Here is an 18,837-nt window from a genome sequence, read left to right as displayed (position 1 = left end):
CCTAGCATCCTCTTTTTATGACATTTTTCAGTACATATGCACGAAAAAAGCATATTCCCAAAATTTCAGTTGATTCCGATATCGCGTTTGCGAGTTATGCATGATTATGTGTATTACACTGCTCCATAGACGATACGTTGTAATTTCGTTCTGGTGCACCAGAACGAAATTCAAATTTCACGATATCTTTGCTAAACGAATTAATCTGCAAGAAATATTTTGTACATAAACATTATGTAGCCAGAGGTTTCCAGTGATATAAAAATCTCAACTTTTTTGAGAAAAGTGGGGGGATGAGGCTGTGGATCACACACACGCTCATTAATTATTCATGAGCTAATTTGCATAATATTTACATAATTAAATATTTAACTTGTTTTTCTAAAAGCTTTAAGTCCAAGCTTGCCAATGGTATGCCACTTATTGGTTTTTACCCAACCAATAACACTGCAACGCAGTAGTTAATATGATACCTCCACACCACTCAAATATACCACTTTTGTGGGGGTAATAGAATTATAAGAATAGGGTTAATAACAAGCATCGAAGCAGCATCGACGGTCGATCCAAAGATCGAACATATTTGTTTCTGGTGCCTAATTTGAATGCATTTCAGTTTTCCACTTTATTTAAACAGCTTCCCTTACAGATATTGTATGACAGTTACACAATGTCTCAAAAGCATTATCTTTTGTTACTCACAATGATCAAAATGAGAAAAAAAGACCTCTCAATTAATATAATTAATAATAAACATCTTTGTTCTTGTTTTAATGTGTTCTTGCAGAAACCATGGTGGCACTGTGAATGGCTTTTTCGATACATCACCATGAAGAATTTCATGTGGCTGTCGGGTGGCATATTTGGTGGACTACTAGCCATGTTTTTCTGGTGGTACATCAGTAGACACAGTGAGACTGAAACTTCAGAGGTTTTCAATACTACTGTCCCTATAAATAAGACAAATGTTACTGATTTTGGCAGTGAAATTGATTGAAATATATCAAGGGCAATATTTTAAAGGCAGAATCTGTGATTCGCTAATTCAAACAAATCATCAAAAAATCTGAATTGTGCATTATTGTAAAGAGCACAGGTGTACTATACTGGGAATTTCAATTGAATGTGATCCAACTGTGATCGTATCTGTGCATATTTCAAAATACAACACAAATGCACAACATTGGAAAATACTAACCAGTCACAAGTGAGTTGTCATGGTCGGATTCACTTCCGCGTCACACACGTGTGAGCGTTCATCACACACTCCAGTGTACGCGGACGATTGTCACGCTGTTGTGAAGCTGTGTTCATTCAGTTGAAATTCACAGTACAGCATACCATGTGAGTGATATGGCCAAAGCAATCTAATTAAGGTGAACTGTCACATTTTGGTTGATGCATGGAGTTATCCATACACACACTTGTAGCTACATGCAATTTAATTGAGCTTCAGATTTATCAACACAGATATTTTGTTCCATATATTGCCAATATTTTCATGTGAAAATTACACATGACAATTTTATTGTTGACTTATCCTTCACTTTTAAGCTATTGCAACAATTTTTTTAATGTTTTTGCTGAAATCACTAATAGTACTATTATACAGGTATGACACACATTTAAACATGTATACTCAGAGAATACTGCTTTTGATGGACAAGTTTTAGTTCACAAGCTACACAGAGATACTTTATTTCATCGTCGTCGTCGTTGTTATCATCGTCGTCGTCGTCATCATCATCATAATTATTATCATCATCATCATCATCTCTATAAAAGTTTCATCATCATCAGACTCTATAGCATTTTATTTTTTCTTCATCATTTCTTGACATCAATTCAGAGTATGGCGGGTTTTTTCGAGGGGGGTCACAATCTTCAAGTTAAGACCATTTATATATATAGTTCCATGTTTGTATAATTTCTTTAGGGCTGCAAACATGTGCTGTAACAACAATACATTAAGAAAATGTTGAAAGGAAAAAACTTTGAACAAAGTAACTCATTTGAGCAGAAAATCAGTGGCAAAATGAAGCTGTGAAGAGAAAATGCTGTGTTTGCTGCAACAGAAAAATGTGCAAAAATATGTTTCATACCAGCCCTTAATTTGCTGACATTTCATGTATCAAATATGTTACAGTTCGATTGGGATGAATAACATAGGTAAAATGCACAAATTATAGCCTAAAAGACTGGAATTGCTGTTAACTAAGTTGCTGTTAGACTAGGAAATAAAATAAAGTATTTATTTTGGCACTATATTGGGATAATTATTAAACGTCTTGCTGTGGTTTAATTGGTAGTAGGTGACAGGTGTATGATCATCATTCGGTAGTTCAATGTCAACCATCTTCAGTAGACAGCAAAGGTGTATACTTGTGTTGTCTTTATGCCTTTCCTTGCCAATGTGACTAACTTGGTTTGGATTATAAGTATTAAATGTTGATTTACCAGATCAAGCAGTGCCTTTAAACACAATTATATGCAATCTGAAAGAGAAAAAGGGAGAGATTGCGGTAGATAATGAGAGAGGGAGCGCAAGAGAGGGCACAGTAAGCATTAAGAGTTTGTTTCACTTGTGTGTGTTTATATCATGATGGTCTATGTTTATATGTGACATGATCAAGGGGAATGAGTCACATGTCGACCCTGGTCGAAAATGAGTTTTACATATGTTTCTAAAGAGGACATTTAGAGCTTTCTGAAACTGAAAACAATATAAAACAAAAGAATTTTAACACTTTCTTTGCCAATATCTCAAAATCAATATTATCGACATCCTACTCATTTCCCTTGATTGTTTCACATATGTGTATATTTGGCCGAAATATTACACAAGACTAGGGTTAGATTCTTGGTTTTTCATCAGCTACTTATATGACACAATTGGGTCCATGAGAGCCAAAGGCGGCAAATTTGAAATTGAGATTGAGACACAAATAAGGAGTAAAAGCAATAAAATACATAAGAAAATAGACATCACAAAACTTCATAACTTTAGAACCAAGTATGCTAGACCTTTGGTGTTTTCAGTATATTATGATAGCATAATGTTTGTATAGGGTAATAATTACAGTAACTCAATTTTCAAAAATGCCTCCTTTGGCCCCCATGGAGCAGATTGTGTCGCATATGGTTAGTTTATTATTGTTGTAAAGGTTTTCTCTTAAAGTACATTTAAATGACACTTTTATGTACAATGTACACATTCCTGTCCAAAAATGCATGTACTGCATGCACCCAGCATGTATTGAATGAGGTCACGAGTCACATGCTTGATGTCACATGAGTAGGCCTACTAGGTGAATACTTTTGGCTTTTTAGTTTCAGCTAAATTATTGAATCAGCCAATATTTTAATGTATTTGATAATGGGTTTAGCACTGGCAGCTAGACCATATTTTCATGTGTGGAATTTCATTGCTGAATTACTAAGAATTGTGTTAGGGTATTTAAACAACAACAAGGGAACCGTTATGCAATAAGAATCAAAAACAATATAAAAACAGGAAATTAGAAGAATGATTTAAAATCAATCTATTGTGGTATTGAATACTTATGCCATAATTAAAACCAGTGAAATTAAACAAGTTATTTGTATATGAATTGGCTGTGGCCTGAAATAAAAGAATTATTATTATTTTTTATTCAATTTAAGTTGATGTTTGTATATGTGTTATTTGTTACCTTAAGGGGGTACTACACCCCTGCCCAATTTTATGCCTATTTTTGCATTTTTCTCAAAAATTATAGTGCATTGGGGACAAGTAAGATATGTATATTATAGGGGCAAGGACTACAACTAATGCACTGGAAATTTTATTTCAGCACGGACAACAGTTGTGGAGTTACAGTCAAAAATGAGGGAAAACCAATATTTTATCAATGAATCAATAACTACTTGCTTTGAGTTGCTGAATTTTCTGTACAGTAGTTGTAGTCCTTGCCCCTATAATATACATATCTTACTTGTCACCAATGTGCTATAATTTTGAGAAAATGCAAAAATAGGCAAAATGACCACGGGTGAAGTACCCCTTAAGGTTTGACATATTTTAAAGTGTTGTGATTTGGTAGTTCACAGCATCTTGCGAATGGTAGTCAGCTTCATAGCGAGTGTGTAGAAGAATTCAAGTATCACAGATATACTTTTGTAGGTCCTGTGTGGTTCTTGAGTTATGTTGTAGGAGGGCTGAAACAGCCCTCGTACATACTAGTCAGATACTGTTGCGTCATGCATCTGTCTTCTGTGAACCCGCGAATAATCCACTTACGGCCTGCATCATTGTCTCTAAACCCGCGTCCAGCTATACACATGTTCAGAAAGTGTTTAGGTATACGTTGATGTTTCATGGTTTGTCGCTATCTACTGAAGATAGCATTGCGGGCCTACTAAATAATACAGAAGATTATATTCATACATTTAGCAGAAACACGTGTTAGGAAAGTATATTTGGATGTTTGCTTATATTTTGCTATCTACTTAAGGGATGGGGTATGAACGTTTGGACAGTATTTTTTTGTGGAAGATGAGAGCAAATAATTTTGATTTTTTTAAGATTTGCAATGTAATATACATTTTATGGTAAATAATCAAAATTTTGTGTTTGATATTTAACAGTTCTCGAAGTAATTTTATAAATCTGATGAATGTGATGATATGTACTTTTAAGTGTACTTTATATGTACTTTATATGTACTTTAAAAAGTGTATGTAACTGGGATGAAAAGCCGACGATCAATTGAAATTTTTGACCTTTCGTATTGAAGATATGGATTTTATTCCCAAAAATACCAAAAAAAAATAGGTCTTTTTTGGGAAAAAATGTATATCTTCAATATGAAAGGTCAAAGTTTTCAATTGATCGTCGGCTTTTCCTCCTAGCTACATACGCTTTAAGTACATATCATTAGATTTTTAAAGTTTACTATGAGGATTGTTATATCAAAAACAAATTTTAATATCAAATTTTAATAATTTGTCATAAAATTTGTGTTGTATCGCGAATTTCAAAAAAATGAAAATTATTTGATATCAGGACTTTCTTCGTATTCAGAATGCAGTTCGATATGTCTGATGTGCTCTCATATCCCACAAAAAATACTGTCGAAACGCTCATTCCACATCCCTTAAGATAGTATTTATCTACGGCGAGGAGTATCTATAAAATACAAACAAAATAAAATTGAGGAAAAAGTTGAAACTTTTTTGTTATCTACTGAAGATAATATTTCGATCCTAATAAAATAATACAGAAATAATTCATACATTTAGCAGCAGACTCAAGATAGCATTTACGGCCCGATCGGTCAATCATTATAGGTCCGTTGCGACATGCATCATCTATCTCCTGTGATCCCGCGCATAGGCCACCACAATACGGCCTGCATCATTTTCTCTGAACCCCGCTCCGAATGCGCGCTATAGCTATACACGTGTTCAGAAAGTGCTTTTGGCATTCGTTGATGTTTGATGGTTTTTTGCTACATACTGAAGATAGCATTGCGGATCTAATAAAATAATACAAAAAACTTTCATATATTTAGCAGAAACGCGTGTTAGGAAAGTATATTTGGATGTTTGCTTATATTTTGCTATCTACTCAAGATAGCATTTATCTACGGCGAGGAGTATATACAAAATACAAACAAATTGAGGAAAAAGTTAAAACTTTTTGTTATCTACTGAAGATATAATTTTCGATCCTAATAAAATAATACAGAAATAATTCATACATTTAGCAGCAGACGTGTTAGGAAGGTCATTTGGTGTATTTTTAATGTTTCATGTTTGTTTGTTATCTACTCAAGATAGCATATAACGGCCCGATCGGCCAATCATTATATGCCCATTGCGACATGCATCATTTATCTCCTGTGATCCCGCGCATAGCCCACTTACGGCCTGCAGCATTTTCTCTGAACTCTCGCCTAGCTATACACGTGTTCAGAAAGTGCTCTTGGCATACGTTGATGTTTGATGGTTTTTCGCTATCTACTGAAGATAGCATTGCGGGCCTAATAAAATAATACAAAAATTATTCATACATTAGCAGAAACGCGTGTTAATAGGAAAGTATATTTGGATGTTTGCTTATATTTTGCTATACTCAAGATAGTATTTATCTACGGCGAGGAATGTCTATAAAATACAAACAAATTGAGGGAAAATGAAACTTTTTGTTATCTATGGATCATGGAAGATAGCATTTCGATCCTAATAAAATATTACTGATGTTATTCATACATTTAACAGCACACGTGTTAGGAAGGTCATTTGCTATATTTTTAATGTTTCTTTTTTTTTTTACAAGTTATCACACTTTGAATTTGTATCTAAACCAATCCTAAACACTTGTACCCATTGAAAACACTCTAAATGCTACCGGTTAGCTGTGCGACATGTTTAGATGTCAAACATCAACCTGTATAAAACACCAGCTAAATAGTGATGTTGTTTAATACCTTTAATAAAAACAAACCTGGTTATCATGGTAACATATTTGTCTTATCCATTGAAGCATTTTAATAGCTTTTTGTCTTCATGTTGAACGGCAATAATACTTCAATTGCTTTTAGTCTAATAACGTACATATTTGACAATTGACTAGAACTACTTATTTTAATAACAAATCGAGTATGCTTCACTCTTCGCAATTTTAAAGGAATATACAGTCATTTAATTTTGACACCCAAAACGTAAGACCATTTTTCAATATTTTGGTAAGATTTAAAAAAAAACTGGCACCCTTAAGGGATTGGATAGCAACGTTTGCACAGTATTTTTGTGGCACATAAGACACATCAAATTGCATTCTGAATACAAGGAAATCTTTTTTAACCCAATTTAAAAAATGTGTTTTATTTGTCTTAATCTTGAGACTCCGTTCCAAGGATTTTTTCGACTTGTTCGAATACTCATATTTTTAGTCTTATTTGGTAAATATTTCAAATTGTTTTTACACCAGTATTCTTGTTTTTATTATATTTTATTACTTGCTTCATTCCTTCTGAAATATATATATCGTGCGTGAATAATTGCGGCACTTTTAATAAATGCATTTCTGAGACTTGACAGTCTCCTTAAGCACCTGTTGGTTAGCAACGCTTGAATTCATGTTTCAGTGGAATTAATAGTTCTTTTCCTGGCTTTCTGGCCAATTTGTGCTACGGAGTGGGCATTTGAAGATGTGTGCTGCGGACCAATAATGAAATATGTATTCTAAATATTTCATGATAGCATAACGTTTTGGAAGGTAAGTAATCGTTGTTTTGACGGGATAATTATTTATATGGTTTGTCATCAGAAAGGAGTAAGGAAAATGAATAATGCAATAATTGAGCCTGTCAGTCTACCAGTATAATATAATCATGTAATACAAATGACATTTTGATCCAATCGCAAATTAATTCTATCACAAGCTTGGTATATGTTTAAGTTAGGTCTGCATTCATGACGATTCGCGATCTCGTATTTACCATTTTTACTTTTTCTGATTTTGTTCTAAAGATTTTTAAAAAAATAAGCTTTAAAATGACAATAAAGTTGTTTTTGTAATATACTTTTGACGATATGGAACAATTTGGTAAGGGTTCTTTGGATAGTATCAATGCAGTTTAGAGATTTATGGAATGTCTCCAAGTACATGCACTACTGAATGAGGACGAACGGTTGATTCTTGATTTACTATCCTATTTTTATTCTACTTTAAAATCATAAAATAGTAAGATTAAGAAAAATATCTTAGCCTATACAAGATTCTGAAATCATTAGACTTGTGTCAAGTCATATATACTGTAATAAATGGACTTTTATTACAAGTTAAACTTGTTCCATCAACTGAAGGATATGAACCGTGAACGCAAAAGAGGATATTTTTAATACCAAAATAGTGCTGTAGTTTTTTTCTGGAATCGAGTGTAAGATTCCGACACTTTTTAGTATACATGAATCTTTATTTTTCAGATGAGGCAACTGGCATCGGTTGCATTATTTGTGGTGGTGTATATCACGCCAGGTAAGATATAATCATAACAAAATATCCTATTACTTACTTTTTACTCAACTTTGGTAACAAGTAACATTTTAACAACTATTGGTGATCAACAAAGCAGTTAGTTAAATATTTTGCTCAATGGACGAAATGCTCCTAACAAATTGAACGTTTGAAAGTCACATTGTTTATTATGGTTAATCCTGGGTGTGGTAAACACACGGTAGCAGCACGTTTGAAAGTCACATTGTATATATGGTTAATCCTGGGTGTGGTAAACGCACGGTAGCAGCACGTTTGAAAGTCACATTGTTTATATGGTTAATCCTGGGTGTGGTAAACGCACGGTAGCAGCATGTTTGAAAGTCACATTGTTTATTATGGTTAATCCTGGGTGTGGTAAACGCACGGTAGCAGCATGTTTGAAAGTCACATTGTTTATTATGGTTAATCCTGGGTGTGGAAAACGCACGGTAGCAGCACGTTTGAAAGTCACATTGTATATATGGTTAATCCTGGGTGTGGTAAACGCACGGTAGTAGCATCCTTGAAAATTAAATTGATTTATATGGTTAATCCTTGGTGTGGAAAACACACGGTAGCAGCACGTTTGAAAGTCACATTGTTTTATATGGTTAATCCTGGGTGTGGGAAACGCACGGTAGCAGCACGTTTGAAAGTCACATTGGTTTATATGGCCCTGGGTGTGGAAAACGCACGGTAGCAGCACGTTTGAAAGTCACATTGATTTATATGGTTAATCCTGGGTGTGGAAAACGCACGGTAGTAACATCCTTGAAAATTAAATTGATTTATATGGTTAATCCGGGGTATGGTAAACACACGGTAGCAGCATGTTTGAAAGTCACATTGATTTATATGGTTAATCCTGGGTGTGGAAAACGCACGGTAGCAGCATCCTTGAAAATTAAATTGATTTATATGGTTAATCCTGGGTGTGGAAAACGCACGGTAGTAGCATCCTTGAAAATTAAATTGATTTATATGGTTAATCCTGGATGTAACAAACCAGATTAAGTCGTAAAACCAATGGCCCAAATGGTATTGCCTATACCTTCGAGAAACCAACCTAAGAGACTGATATTTTACTGTATCATTGTATTGTCTACCTCTATAGTTCAATCACCAATGCATACTTTGAGTCTAATGTCTTGTGATAATTAACCATACACAGGTTCGCTGGGAGAACGTTGCTACGTTGGACAAGACGGTGAAACTGTATGGAAAGCTGACTGGGATCCATGCAATGCGCATTGTGATAAGATAGCATTGGGCGGTTTCAATACTCATCCAATATCATCGGCAAGTGATGACAAGCAAACCGTGGGCGTGTATCTAACTGAACTAGCTTCTGGCGATGCTAAGATACTCAACTTTAACTGCTCAGGAGGTGAGGTATTTTTCAAATTATCCAGGTAGTGGCGTAGCTTCAGAGGGGCACGGCGAAAATCCCATAGGAAACTTTCTGAAAAACGGGTTGTGCCCCCAATCAGATCTGGTACCCCGCCCCCATGGTCAGTTTCCCCCAACAGGATAACTTACGCTATGCAACTGCCAGGCGTAAACACATAACAGTAATATAATAGTAATATAAAATACATTATTTTGAGTCAATATTATTATGGAGGCATTGTTCTAACAATAATTTTAAATAAATATTTTGAAGTAAAGAAAGTTCGATGTTTTATCTTATAAACCTTGTTAATTTTAATAGTTTCTTCAGAAAATCAATATCACCTTAGATGTTAAAGACCTTTCATAAGCTCGACAAGGTTTTTTTCTTATAAAAGGGATTTTACATTTTAGACAATATCGTTGTTTCTAAACAATAACGTTTACATGATACAACATCGATATTTCTTCAAATTAAAATATTTATTTAAAATAATTTATTCATTCCGTTATAGATGTCAAGCCTCCTCGTATAACCTGTCCCGAAGATCAAACCACACCTACTGCTACTAGCAAAAACGTCGCTACAGTAACTTGGTCCTCTCCACAAGCTGATGATAATTCTGGGTTTCACCCCACTGTAAGATGTGATCATACTTCAGGCAGCAGCTTTACATTGGGGACTACAACTGTTAAATGCGTCGCTACTGATTTATCACAAAACTCTAAGCAATGTCAGTTCTCGGTAAATATCATAGGTAAGCACCCTCTCTGAAATATTGAAAACGCATTATTTGTAAATAAAAAATAATCGTGATAAATAATGACATACTGTTTTGGAATAATTATAAATGGTAAGAAATGTTTAACGCTTACAATATTCATTGATCCTGTTTACAAAATTCATAAATATATTTTTAAAGACATGGAAGCTCCTACAATTACGTGTCCAGAAAATCAACATGTTTCAACAGACGCTGGCACCAACTCTGCTTCGGTAATTTGGGCATCTCTGACAGTCCGAGACAACTCCGGTCTTGGCTCAAATGTAGCTTGTGATCATACTTCAGGAAGTACCTTTAAAATGGGGACTACAATTGTTGAATACGTCGCGACTGATGCAGCACGCAACTCAAACAGTTGTCAATTTTCAGTGAATGTTGCAGGTAAGCTTTACCTCCAAGGGGCACTTCCATATAAAATTTGTACAGGTGTAAGGCTGAAACTTTCAAAGTAAATAAGAACAAAAATACTTGAAATAATGACATAATGGTTTGGGAAATTCCAATGTTAAGAACCGGGGTTAGGAAATTTACAAATGTTTAACACTTACAACACTCATTGATGCGTTTTACAAAATTCATATATTTTGTTAAGACATGGAAGCTCCTACAATTACATGTCCAGAAAATCAAGATGTTTCAACAGCTGCTGGCACCAACTCTGCTTTGGTAATTTGGGCATCTCTCAGCGTCCAAGACAACTCTGGTCTTGGCCCAAATGTAGCTTGTGATCATACTTCAGGAAGTACCTTTACAATGGGGACTACAATTGTTGAATGCATCGCAACTGATGCAGCACGCAACTCAAACAGATGTCAATTTAAAGTGAATGTTCTAGGTAAGCTTAACCTCCCGAGGGCACTTCCATATGAAATTTTTACAGGTGTAAGGTTGAAACTTTCAGTATATAAGAACAAAAATGCCTGAAATAATGACATACCTAATGCTTTGGAGAAATTCCAATGTTAAGACATTTACAAATGTTTAACACTTACAATATCCATTGATCCTGTTTACAAAATTAATATTTTTAAAGACATGGAAGCTCCTACAATTACATGTCCAGAAAATCAAGATGTTTCAACAGCTGCTGGCACCAACTCTGCTTTGGTAATTTGGGCATCTCTCAGCGTCCAAGACAACTCTGGTCTTGGCCCAAATGTAGCTTGTGATCATACTTCAGGAAGTACCTTTACAATGGGGACTACAATTGTTGAATGCATCGCAACTGATGCAGCACGCAACTCAAACAGATGTCAATTTAAAGTGAATGTTCTAGGTAAGCTTAACCTCCCGAGGGCACTTCCATATGAAATTTTTACAGGTGTAAGGTTGAAACTTTCAGTATATATATAAGAACAAAAATGCCTGAAATAATGACATACCTAATGCTTTGGAGAAATTCCAATGTTAAGAAATTTACAAATGTTTAACACTTACAATATCCATTGATCCTGTTTACAAAATTAATATTTTTAAAGACATGGAAGCTCCTACAATTACGTGTCCAGAAAATCAACATGTTTCAACAGCTGCTGGCACCAACTCTGCTTCGGTAATTTGGGCATCTCTGACAGTCCGAGACAACTCCGGTCTTGGCTCAAATGTAGCTTGTGATCATACTTCAGGGAGTACCTTTAAATTGGGGACTACAATTGTTGAATGCGTCGCCACTGATGCAGCACAGAACTCAAACAGTTGTCAATTTTCAGTGAATGTTGCAGGTAAGCTGTACCTCCCATGAATAAAAACACAATTATCTCAATGAAATTAGTTTAATAACCAGTTTAACCACAAATTTGTGTATGAGAATACCTTATTGCATAATTTTACAACTTCAGTATTAATTGTCAGTATAGGACGGTCACTGATCCAGTTATTGTTCTATTGTTTCTATTAAAGGAGTGTTTCGTGATCCTAGCATCCTCTTTTTATGACATTTTTCAGTACATATCCACGAAAAAAGCCTATTTCCAAAATTTCAGTTGATTCCGATTTTGCGTTTGCGATTTATGCATGATTATGTGTATTACACTGCTCCATAGACAATGTGTTGTAATTTCGTTCTGGTGCACCAGAACGAAATTCAAATTTCACGATATCTTTGCAAAACGAATTAATCTGCAAGAAATATTTTGTACATAAACATTATGTAGCTAGAGGTTTCCAGTGATATAAAAATCTCAACTTTTTTTGAGAAAAGTGGGGGGATGAGGCTGTGGATCACGAAGTGCCCCTTTAAGCAACTATCTTGCGAATGGCAGTGAGCTTTGGCAAAAATTGCATTGATCATTTCATAGCGAATGTGTAGAATAATTCAAATATCACAGATATACTTTTGTAGGTACTGTGGTTCTTGAGTTATGTTGTAAAGAGGGATGAAACAACAACACTTATGTAAAACGAAAATGATTTGTAGCATGCACTTTTGCAAATCATCAAAGTGTTATTTTTCAATAATGTATTGATTTAGATAATGAAAATCGATTTTGTTTGGCTGCTTCGACCAACAATTCCTCAATATCCCCATTACCTACTTTACAACAATACCTCGTCTACCCTTAATAAGCAACGAATGTTTGAAGGAAAAAAAAGAAAACACACACACAGAAAATACAGCGCTATTATTTAAAAAGGCATCAATATTTATAACGCACAATTTTATATACGGTGAACATTGTAATTTACAAACAATTTACAGGGGAAGTTCAATATCGAAAATTGTAAAACATATTATAAGGTCTCTTCCGCGTTGTGCCACAAATTAACAAATGTGGTCGTAAAATAGGTAGGTTTTGAATATTGAAACCATAACAGGATATTGTCCCTTTGACCGTTCATTCAGATAGCATTTTGCAATTAACCTGTCAATACCAGCGGGTCCGAATAAAAAGGATTTCATATGAAATGAAATTCGTGTTGCTGGTTAGAAATAATCATACATTAATAATAGTAGAAAGAATTAATAAGAGTACAAAGAGTATTGCTAAAATGTAATAACTTTGTGACCCAAGACAAGCAGTTCGTTATTTATGATAAGAAATAAGGTACCGCTAGGATGTACTTCATTTCCTATCATATATACTGAACCGCTTGTCTTGAGTTACTGAAATTTCAGTGTAGTAATTGGATCCCTTGCCCCAATAATATACATAACTTTTGTTACCAGTGTGTTATTATTTTTTGAAAAAAATTCAAAAATAGTCACAAATTTACCACAGGGGTGTAGTACCCCTTAACATCAATAGTGATTCATTGTGTTCCTTTCACATTTTGCTTTAATGATCGGCGCGTGGTCAGCAAAGTGATTGAACATACTAAGTATTGCAGCAATAGTGAAGTTCAATAAAATAATCAGAAAGGTCAAGGAACAATTTTGCTGTTTAAAAATACGTTATAATAGAGAGAAGGGTTTTTGATTGAATTTAAAAATTACTTTTCAATCTATGTAATTCATCCTTGAAAATCCTCTCCGTATCATATCATCACTAAAAAACAATGAGGGTTGCAGATACTAGTATTTCTTTGATAAAAGTATCTTTTAATTTTATTATTATTACGGAATGGCTGGTACGGAAAAATCTACATAACAAAATTTGTTCCCGGCAGTAATGCAGATTTTTCCGTAGGCCTACCAGGTATCATGTAAAATAACTGCTTTAGTACTCCATGTACCCAAACTTCTTTATTATTACTTTTTTTCATTATTTATATTATTATCATCATTATTATTAAGTGAGTATTTTGTGATTCTAGCATCCTCTTTTATGGCATTTTTCAGTAGATGTCCACGAAAAAATCTTTTCCCCAAAATTTCAGTTGATTTTGATTTTGTGTTTACGAATTATGCATGATTTAAGTGTATTATTATTTTTATTATTATTATCATTATCATTATCATTATCATTATCATTATTATTATTATTATTATTATTATTATTATTATTATTATTATCATTATTATTATTATTATCATTATCATTATTCTCATTCTCATTATTATTATTATTATTATTATTATTATTATTATTATTATTATTATTATTATTATTATTATTATTCAGATGAAGAACCACCAACTTTTGCTTGTCCAATAAATATTCATCGACATAGTTCAGATGTGGATACTAATGTTGTAGCTACATGGTCAGAGTTACAAGTAACAGACAACTCCAATTTACCTACATCTCATCAATGTAATCCACCTTCAGGATCTGCCTTTATACCTGGAATCACTAAAGTGACTTGTAACGCAACTGATAGTGCATTGAATTCACGAGGATGTCAATTCGAGGTCCAAGTGCAAGGTAAAATGATGAAAAAGAGATCCCATCAACTCCCATCTAACCTTAGGAAATGAAGCCCAAAGGTAAAATGCTGAAGGACACCCATTTTAGTCAAAGCTGAAAATAAACCGTCTTTCGCGATTCGATAATGATACCTATGATTTTTGCGACAGTATGTTAATGGGGCGATTGAATTTACGTGTTTGTATCCGGCACATTGCGTAGACTTCTCCGTAGTCCACTTGCCCATTTTGCATACTCTGGCTATTATAATAATAATAATACATAAAGCATAAAACTCCTCTGATTTATATTGATTTGTGTGCAACTGATAGATTTTCACATCTGTATCTGATCTTTTCAGTCACCGCACTCCCTCTGTTTGTTAGCTTCCCAAGTGGACTACTGACTTTGTCTTGCGGTTAAGATTTTTAACACGGGACTCTATGGAGAGTTAGGCCAATTTCTGGCCTAACTAAAATGGCCATGATGTAATGCATCTTTAAATGGACCTGCCTTGTGATTGGTCGCCCATATCTCGCTATGGTTTAAATCTTCCGGGCCCGCGCCATTACCATTAACTACACCGTACACAACTCTCTGTGGTATTTGCGGCGCTTTTGTGTTGACGCGGAAGTTAATCTCTCATCAAACATCTAGCGCGTCTTGTACTATACCATGCTTAGTACTTGTGGATAATGGACTGATAAACAAGTATGCTTGACAGTGTGTTTTTAGAGAGCAAAGTCCCGGGGTAAAGTTCTGCTTAAAATTCAAAGTCCATAGTCGGATTTTCGGGGTTCGCTATCAATAAACTGGTAGATTCCAAAATCAAAATTGTTCAGTATTAAAGTGAGCCATTATAATTATGCAAGATAATGTTGCATTCAATTACTTTTATTGTCACTAATCATCTGATATTTTTAACTCTTTATGACCATTTTACTATTGAATACTTTAATTTTAATAAACATCAGTATAATTTTGAGTTCAACGAAATGGGTTCATCATGACTAATAATAACATATTTTTAATAAAATTCGACTATGGCATAGTCTACACATTGCGCGGCGCTCGGGGCGGCGCTTCTACACGTGATATTAGTTTGTCTTCGCGTATCTCTTGTGACCAATAACACGCTGCTACATGTATGTATAACCTCAAATTCAATCGCCACTTAAAAGTGTCCAATATCCCTAAATAAACCAATCTACATGTCTAAAGATATGCCACTTCGTACCAGGGGTTCGTACAATGTTCATATAATTAAAACAGGTTTATTTATAAAAGAATACATTCGTAATGGTGAGATCGAACCCCGTAAGAAGTTAAAACTATGAAGAAAGTTTAGCTGTATAATCTAATTTTTATGGACCAATAGGCTTGATATATTAATCAAGGAAAGCTCTGTGGGGCACCAAACAACTTAGTAAAATCATCCTCTTAGGAACAACTGAATTACTTTTTCAGTTGACTGTCAGTCTATTTTTGATGGAGGCTCTACTACGTCTGGTGTGTACAGGATCTATCCAGATAGACTCAATCGTATAATTCGGGTCTACTGTGACATGGAGACTGAAGGAGGACCGTGGACGGTAAGATTCGTTAAAGCCACAACTAGAAACAACAGGTGTGGAAATGAGAGTATACTGACCTACTAATTCATGGCACATTGAATAGCCAAGGGGAGAGTTAGCTCATATTTGCAAGACTATCCGTACCTTCAAGATGAAATAAACCATAATGTTACTGTCTGGCCATGGTCTGGCCTGCTGTCTAATCTTTCTCTGGGAATGAGGTTTGCTAATTTGGGCCTTTAACGATATTTTCTAGTAGTTTGTACGGCGGCAAACAAACATTTATCATCTTATTATATCGTTTTCTTTCAGAATATCGTTACTTATGTAGGGAATATACTTTAAGGTCTGAAATGACGGGGCAATAATTATAAACTATGACATACTAAAAGATAGGAAAAGGAGAATAGTTATGAAAATAAGATCACCTTTGGCCTTTCTGGCAATCAAACAAACGTGTTATCATTGTATAAGAACGCACCGTCAGGTTGACGAGTGCCGCTGTTTCGATGTTGCCATGCATGGTTATCGAAACTCATCAAAATGGTATCGTAGAGAATGGTTTGTAGTTGAATACGCTTTCCCACAAATTGTTTGAGCAATGCCATATAAGAAGCCTATCGGGCCGGTCATTGCAACTCAATTCCGAGCCAGTCAAGTTGCTAACCTATGCAAATGTATAAATGTTTAATATATTTTAAAAATTTAAAAATTTGATTTCATTTCCTTTGATACAGGTTTTTCAAAAACGTTTTGACGGATCTGTAAATTTTTACCGGTCTTGGGATGAGTATGGCAATGGTTTTGGTGACTTAAATGGTGAATTCTGGCTAGGGAATACACGCATTCACAGGATGACATTGCATGGAACTTGGGAGCTTCGTGTGGATTTGGGCGACTATAGCAACCCGGCGGTAACGCGCTATGCACTTTATGATAATTTCGCTATTGGAAGTCAAAATGAGAAATTCAGATTATCAATTGGCACCTATAATGGCTCAGCAGGTAAGTAAGAATCCGGAAAGTTACATTTTTTTTCGCATCCCGTAAAATGCATCATTTGGCTTGAAACGGTAATATTAACAATCGTGCAATTCATCCATCGCAAAACAATAACCCAATCACATCTACACACCTAATTGGGTAACCAAAATACATTTGCAATTTTATAAGTACAAGGGAAGTATTGCATGTTCAGCTTAATGATAATGAAGATTTGTATCTTTTCAATTTTTCTCTTTCAAGGTGATTCTTTATCTTGGCACAACGGTCAAGACTTTTACACCTACGACCAGGATTCACCAGACCTCTGTGCGCAAGATTGCCACGGCGGTTGGTGGTACACGAGCTGCAGACATTCTAATCTGAACGGACCGTGGGGCGGGCCTAGTGCCTCTGGTGTTAGTGTTCCAGCTTTCGGTAACATCACTAGCCATGCTAACATATGCGAAGAGTTGATGGTTTGGGTTCATTTCAAAGGCGATTGGGAAGCGGTTAAAACTACTGAGATGAAGATGCGCCGGAAACAGCTAGAATAAACCGTTAATTTGATGGTACACCGCGAATATATATTACAAGCTTTAAAATGGTATATCATTTGACTTCAAACGATATCCAGAAGCGGGGTTATTGTTTGTTGAACTTTGCTCCTTCAACAAAATGGTACTATTTTCTGTTCTACATGTATCTCTTTTTCCACATTGCAGTGGTAATAAATATCAAGCAGTCATAATTGGCGGTCATTTCAAATCATCCCCAAGTCAACGAGATTCAGGAATGTCCTCTCATTGTTAATTATTGGTTATACATACCTAGACAAAATACAATGCTTTGTAACCCAGCACTTGAACAGGATTTAGCCAAAGCAAACAAAGACCAGAGTTATTTAAGACTATTCTATAGAAATAGGTAGAAGCTTATTATCCTCGTTAACAATAGGATTATTGATTTGTTTAAAAGGGTTTGACTAGTGCTATCAACATGATCAAAATGAGATACAAGTCGCACCAACTTGAGGTGCCTATGAATACGACCTTCATGCACATTTTAAACTTTAACTCAGAATACAATTTAGGACATTTACGGCTCATTCGTCGTGTACGGTCACATTTTGTATTAACTTGATAATAACTGATGCCCGGGTTGGCATTTTTATGAGCTTCGATTTGGTTATTTCATATTTCCATTGTTAAGCCAAATCCAGTAAATAATCTAGTGGTTGGTATTTGTGGCTGGTGTTCACAGGAGCTCACAGGGGCGAGTTCCTGGACATCCAGTATAAATGATCTTTATCCATTTGAATCAACATGATTCGTCAAATATTCAAAACATTCATTCTCAATGACAAGTTATTCCTACAAAATACAGTCATTTTAATCAATCGGGTATAGTGAAACGTTTTGTTGCACCAAATTATATGCAATTATAAATAAACGCAGAAAGGGTTTCGCGTCGAGTAATTTTAATCTTCAATTTGTTGAATTATACGTAGTTCATATTGTCAATGTGGAGATAAATAAATTCATTGACATTACATTATGCCACTGTAACCATGGTAACGTCATTGTTTTGAATTGAGGGTGTTTTTTCTTTGCCACATTCCTAAGCCTGATTGACAGCCTCATCCTTTTACCTCATCAAATTAAGATCATGAAAGATCATCAGAAGAAAGGTCATATTTTTCATAACCCAGTAATGATGGTAATATTTTAGCCCTGAGATGCATGCAGGCAATTGCGAAATACGTTTTTGTTTCTATCATCCAAAAAGCTGAAGATAGT

The 18,837-nt window shown here is 34.9% G+C and overlaps 2 protein-coding genes across 3 annotated transcripts in view; both read left to right on the top strand.

Moving 5' to 3' along the window:
- The window catches only part of LOC140159018 (uncharacterized), a 37,598-nt gene extending 33,962 nt beyond the window's left edge, over positions 1–3,636 (top strand). Inside the window, exon 12 of one of the 2 annotated variants that reach the window (XM_072182335.1) lies at positions 788–3,636. In XM_072182335.1, the coding sequence (XP_072038436.1) occupies positions 788–997 (210 nt within the window). In that variant the 3' untranslated portion in view covers positions 998–3,636. The remainder of the gene's footprint in view (positions 1–787) is intronic. The other variant, XM_072182336.1, reaches the window with a different exon arrangement.
- Positions 3,118–18,662, top strand: LOC140159520 (uncharacterized). Its single transcript, XM_072183010.1, has 12 exons — positions 3,118–3,141; positions 7,972–8,023; positions 9,195–9,410; positions 9,928–10,170; positions 10,336–10,578; positions 10,790–11,032; positions 11,231–11,473; positions 11,676–11,918; positions 14,259–14,501; positions 15,951–16,075; positions 16,795–17,062; positions 17,303–18,662. Exons 1-12 carry the CDS (start codon positions 3,118–3,120, stop codon positions 17,593–17,595), a joined length of 2,436 nt encoding a protein of 811 aa, XP_072039111.1. The 3' UTR covers positions 17,596–18,662.
- The last annotated feature ends 175 nt before the right edge of the window (positions 18,663–18,837 follow it).

This window comes from Amphiura filiformis, chromosome 8 (genome assembly GCF_039555335.1).
Source record: "Amphiura filiformis chromosome 8, Afil_fr2py, whole genome shotgun sequence".
Lineage (NCBI taxonomy): Eukaryota > Metazoa > Echinodermata > Ophiuroidea > Amphilepidida > Amphiuridae > Amphiura > Amphiura filiformis.
This window is presented reverse-complemented; position numbering and strand designations above follow the sequence as displayed.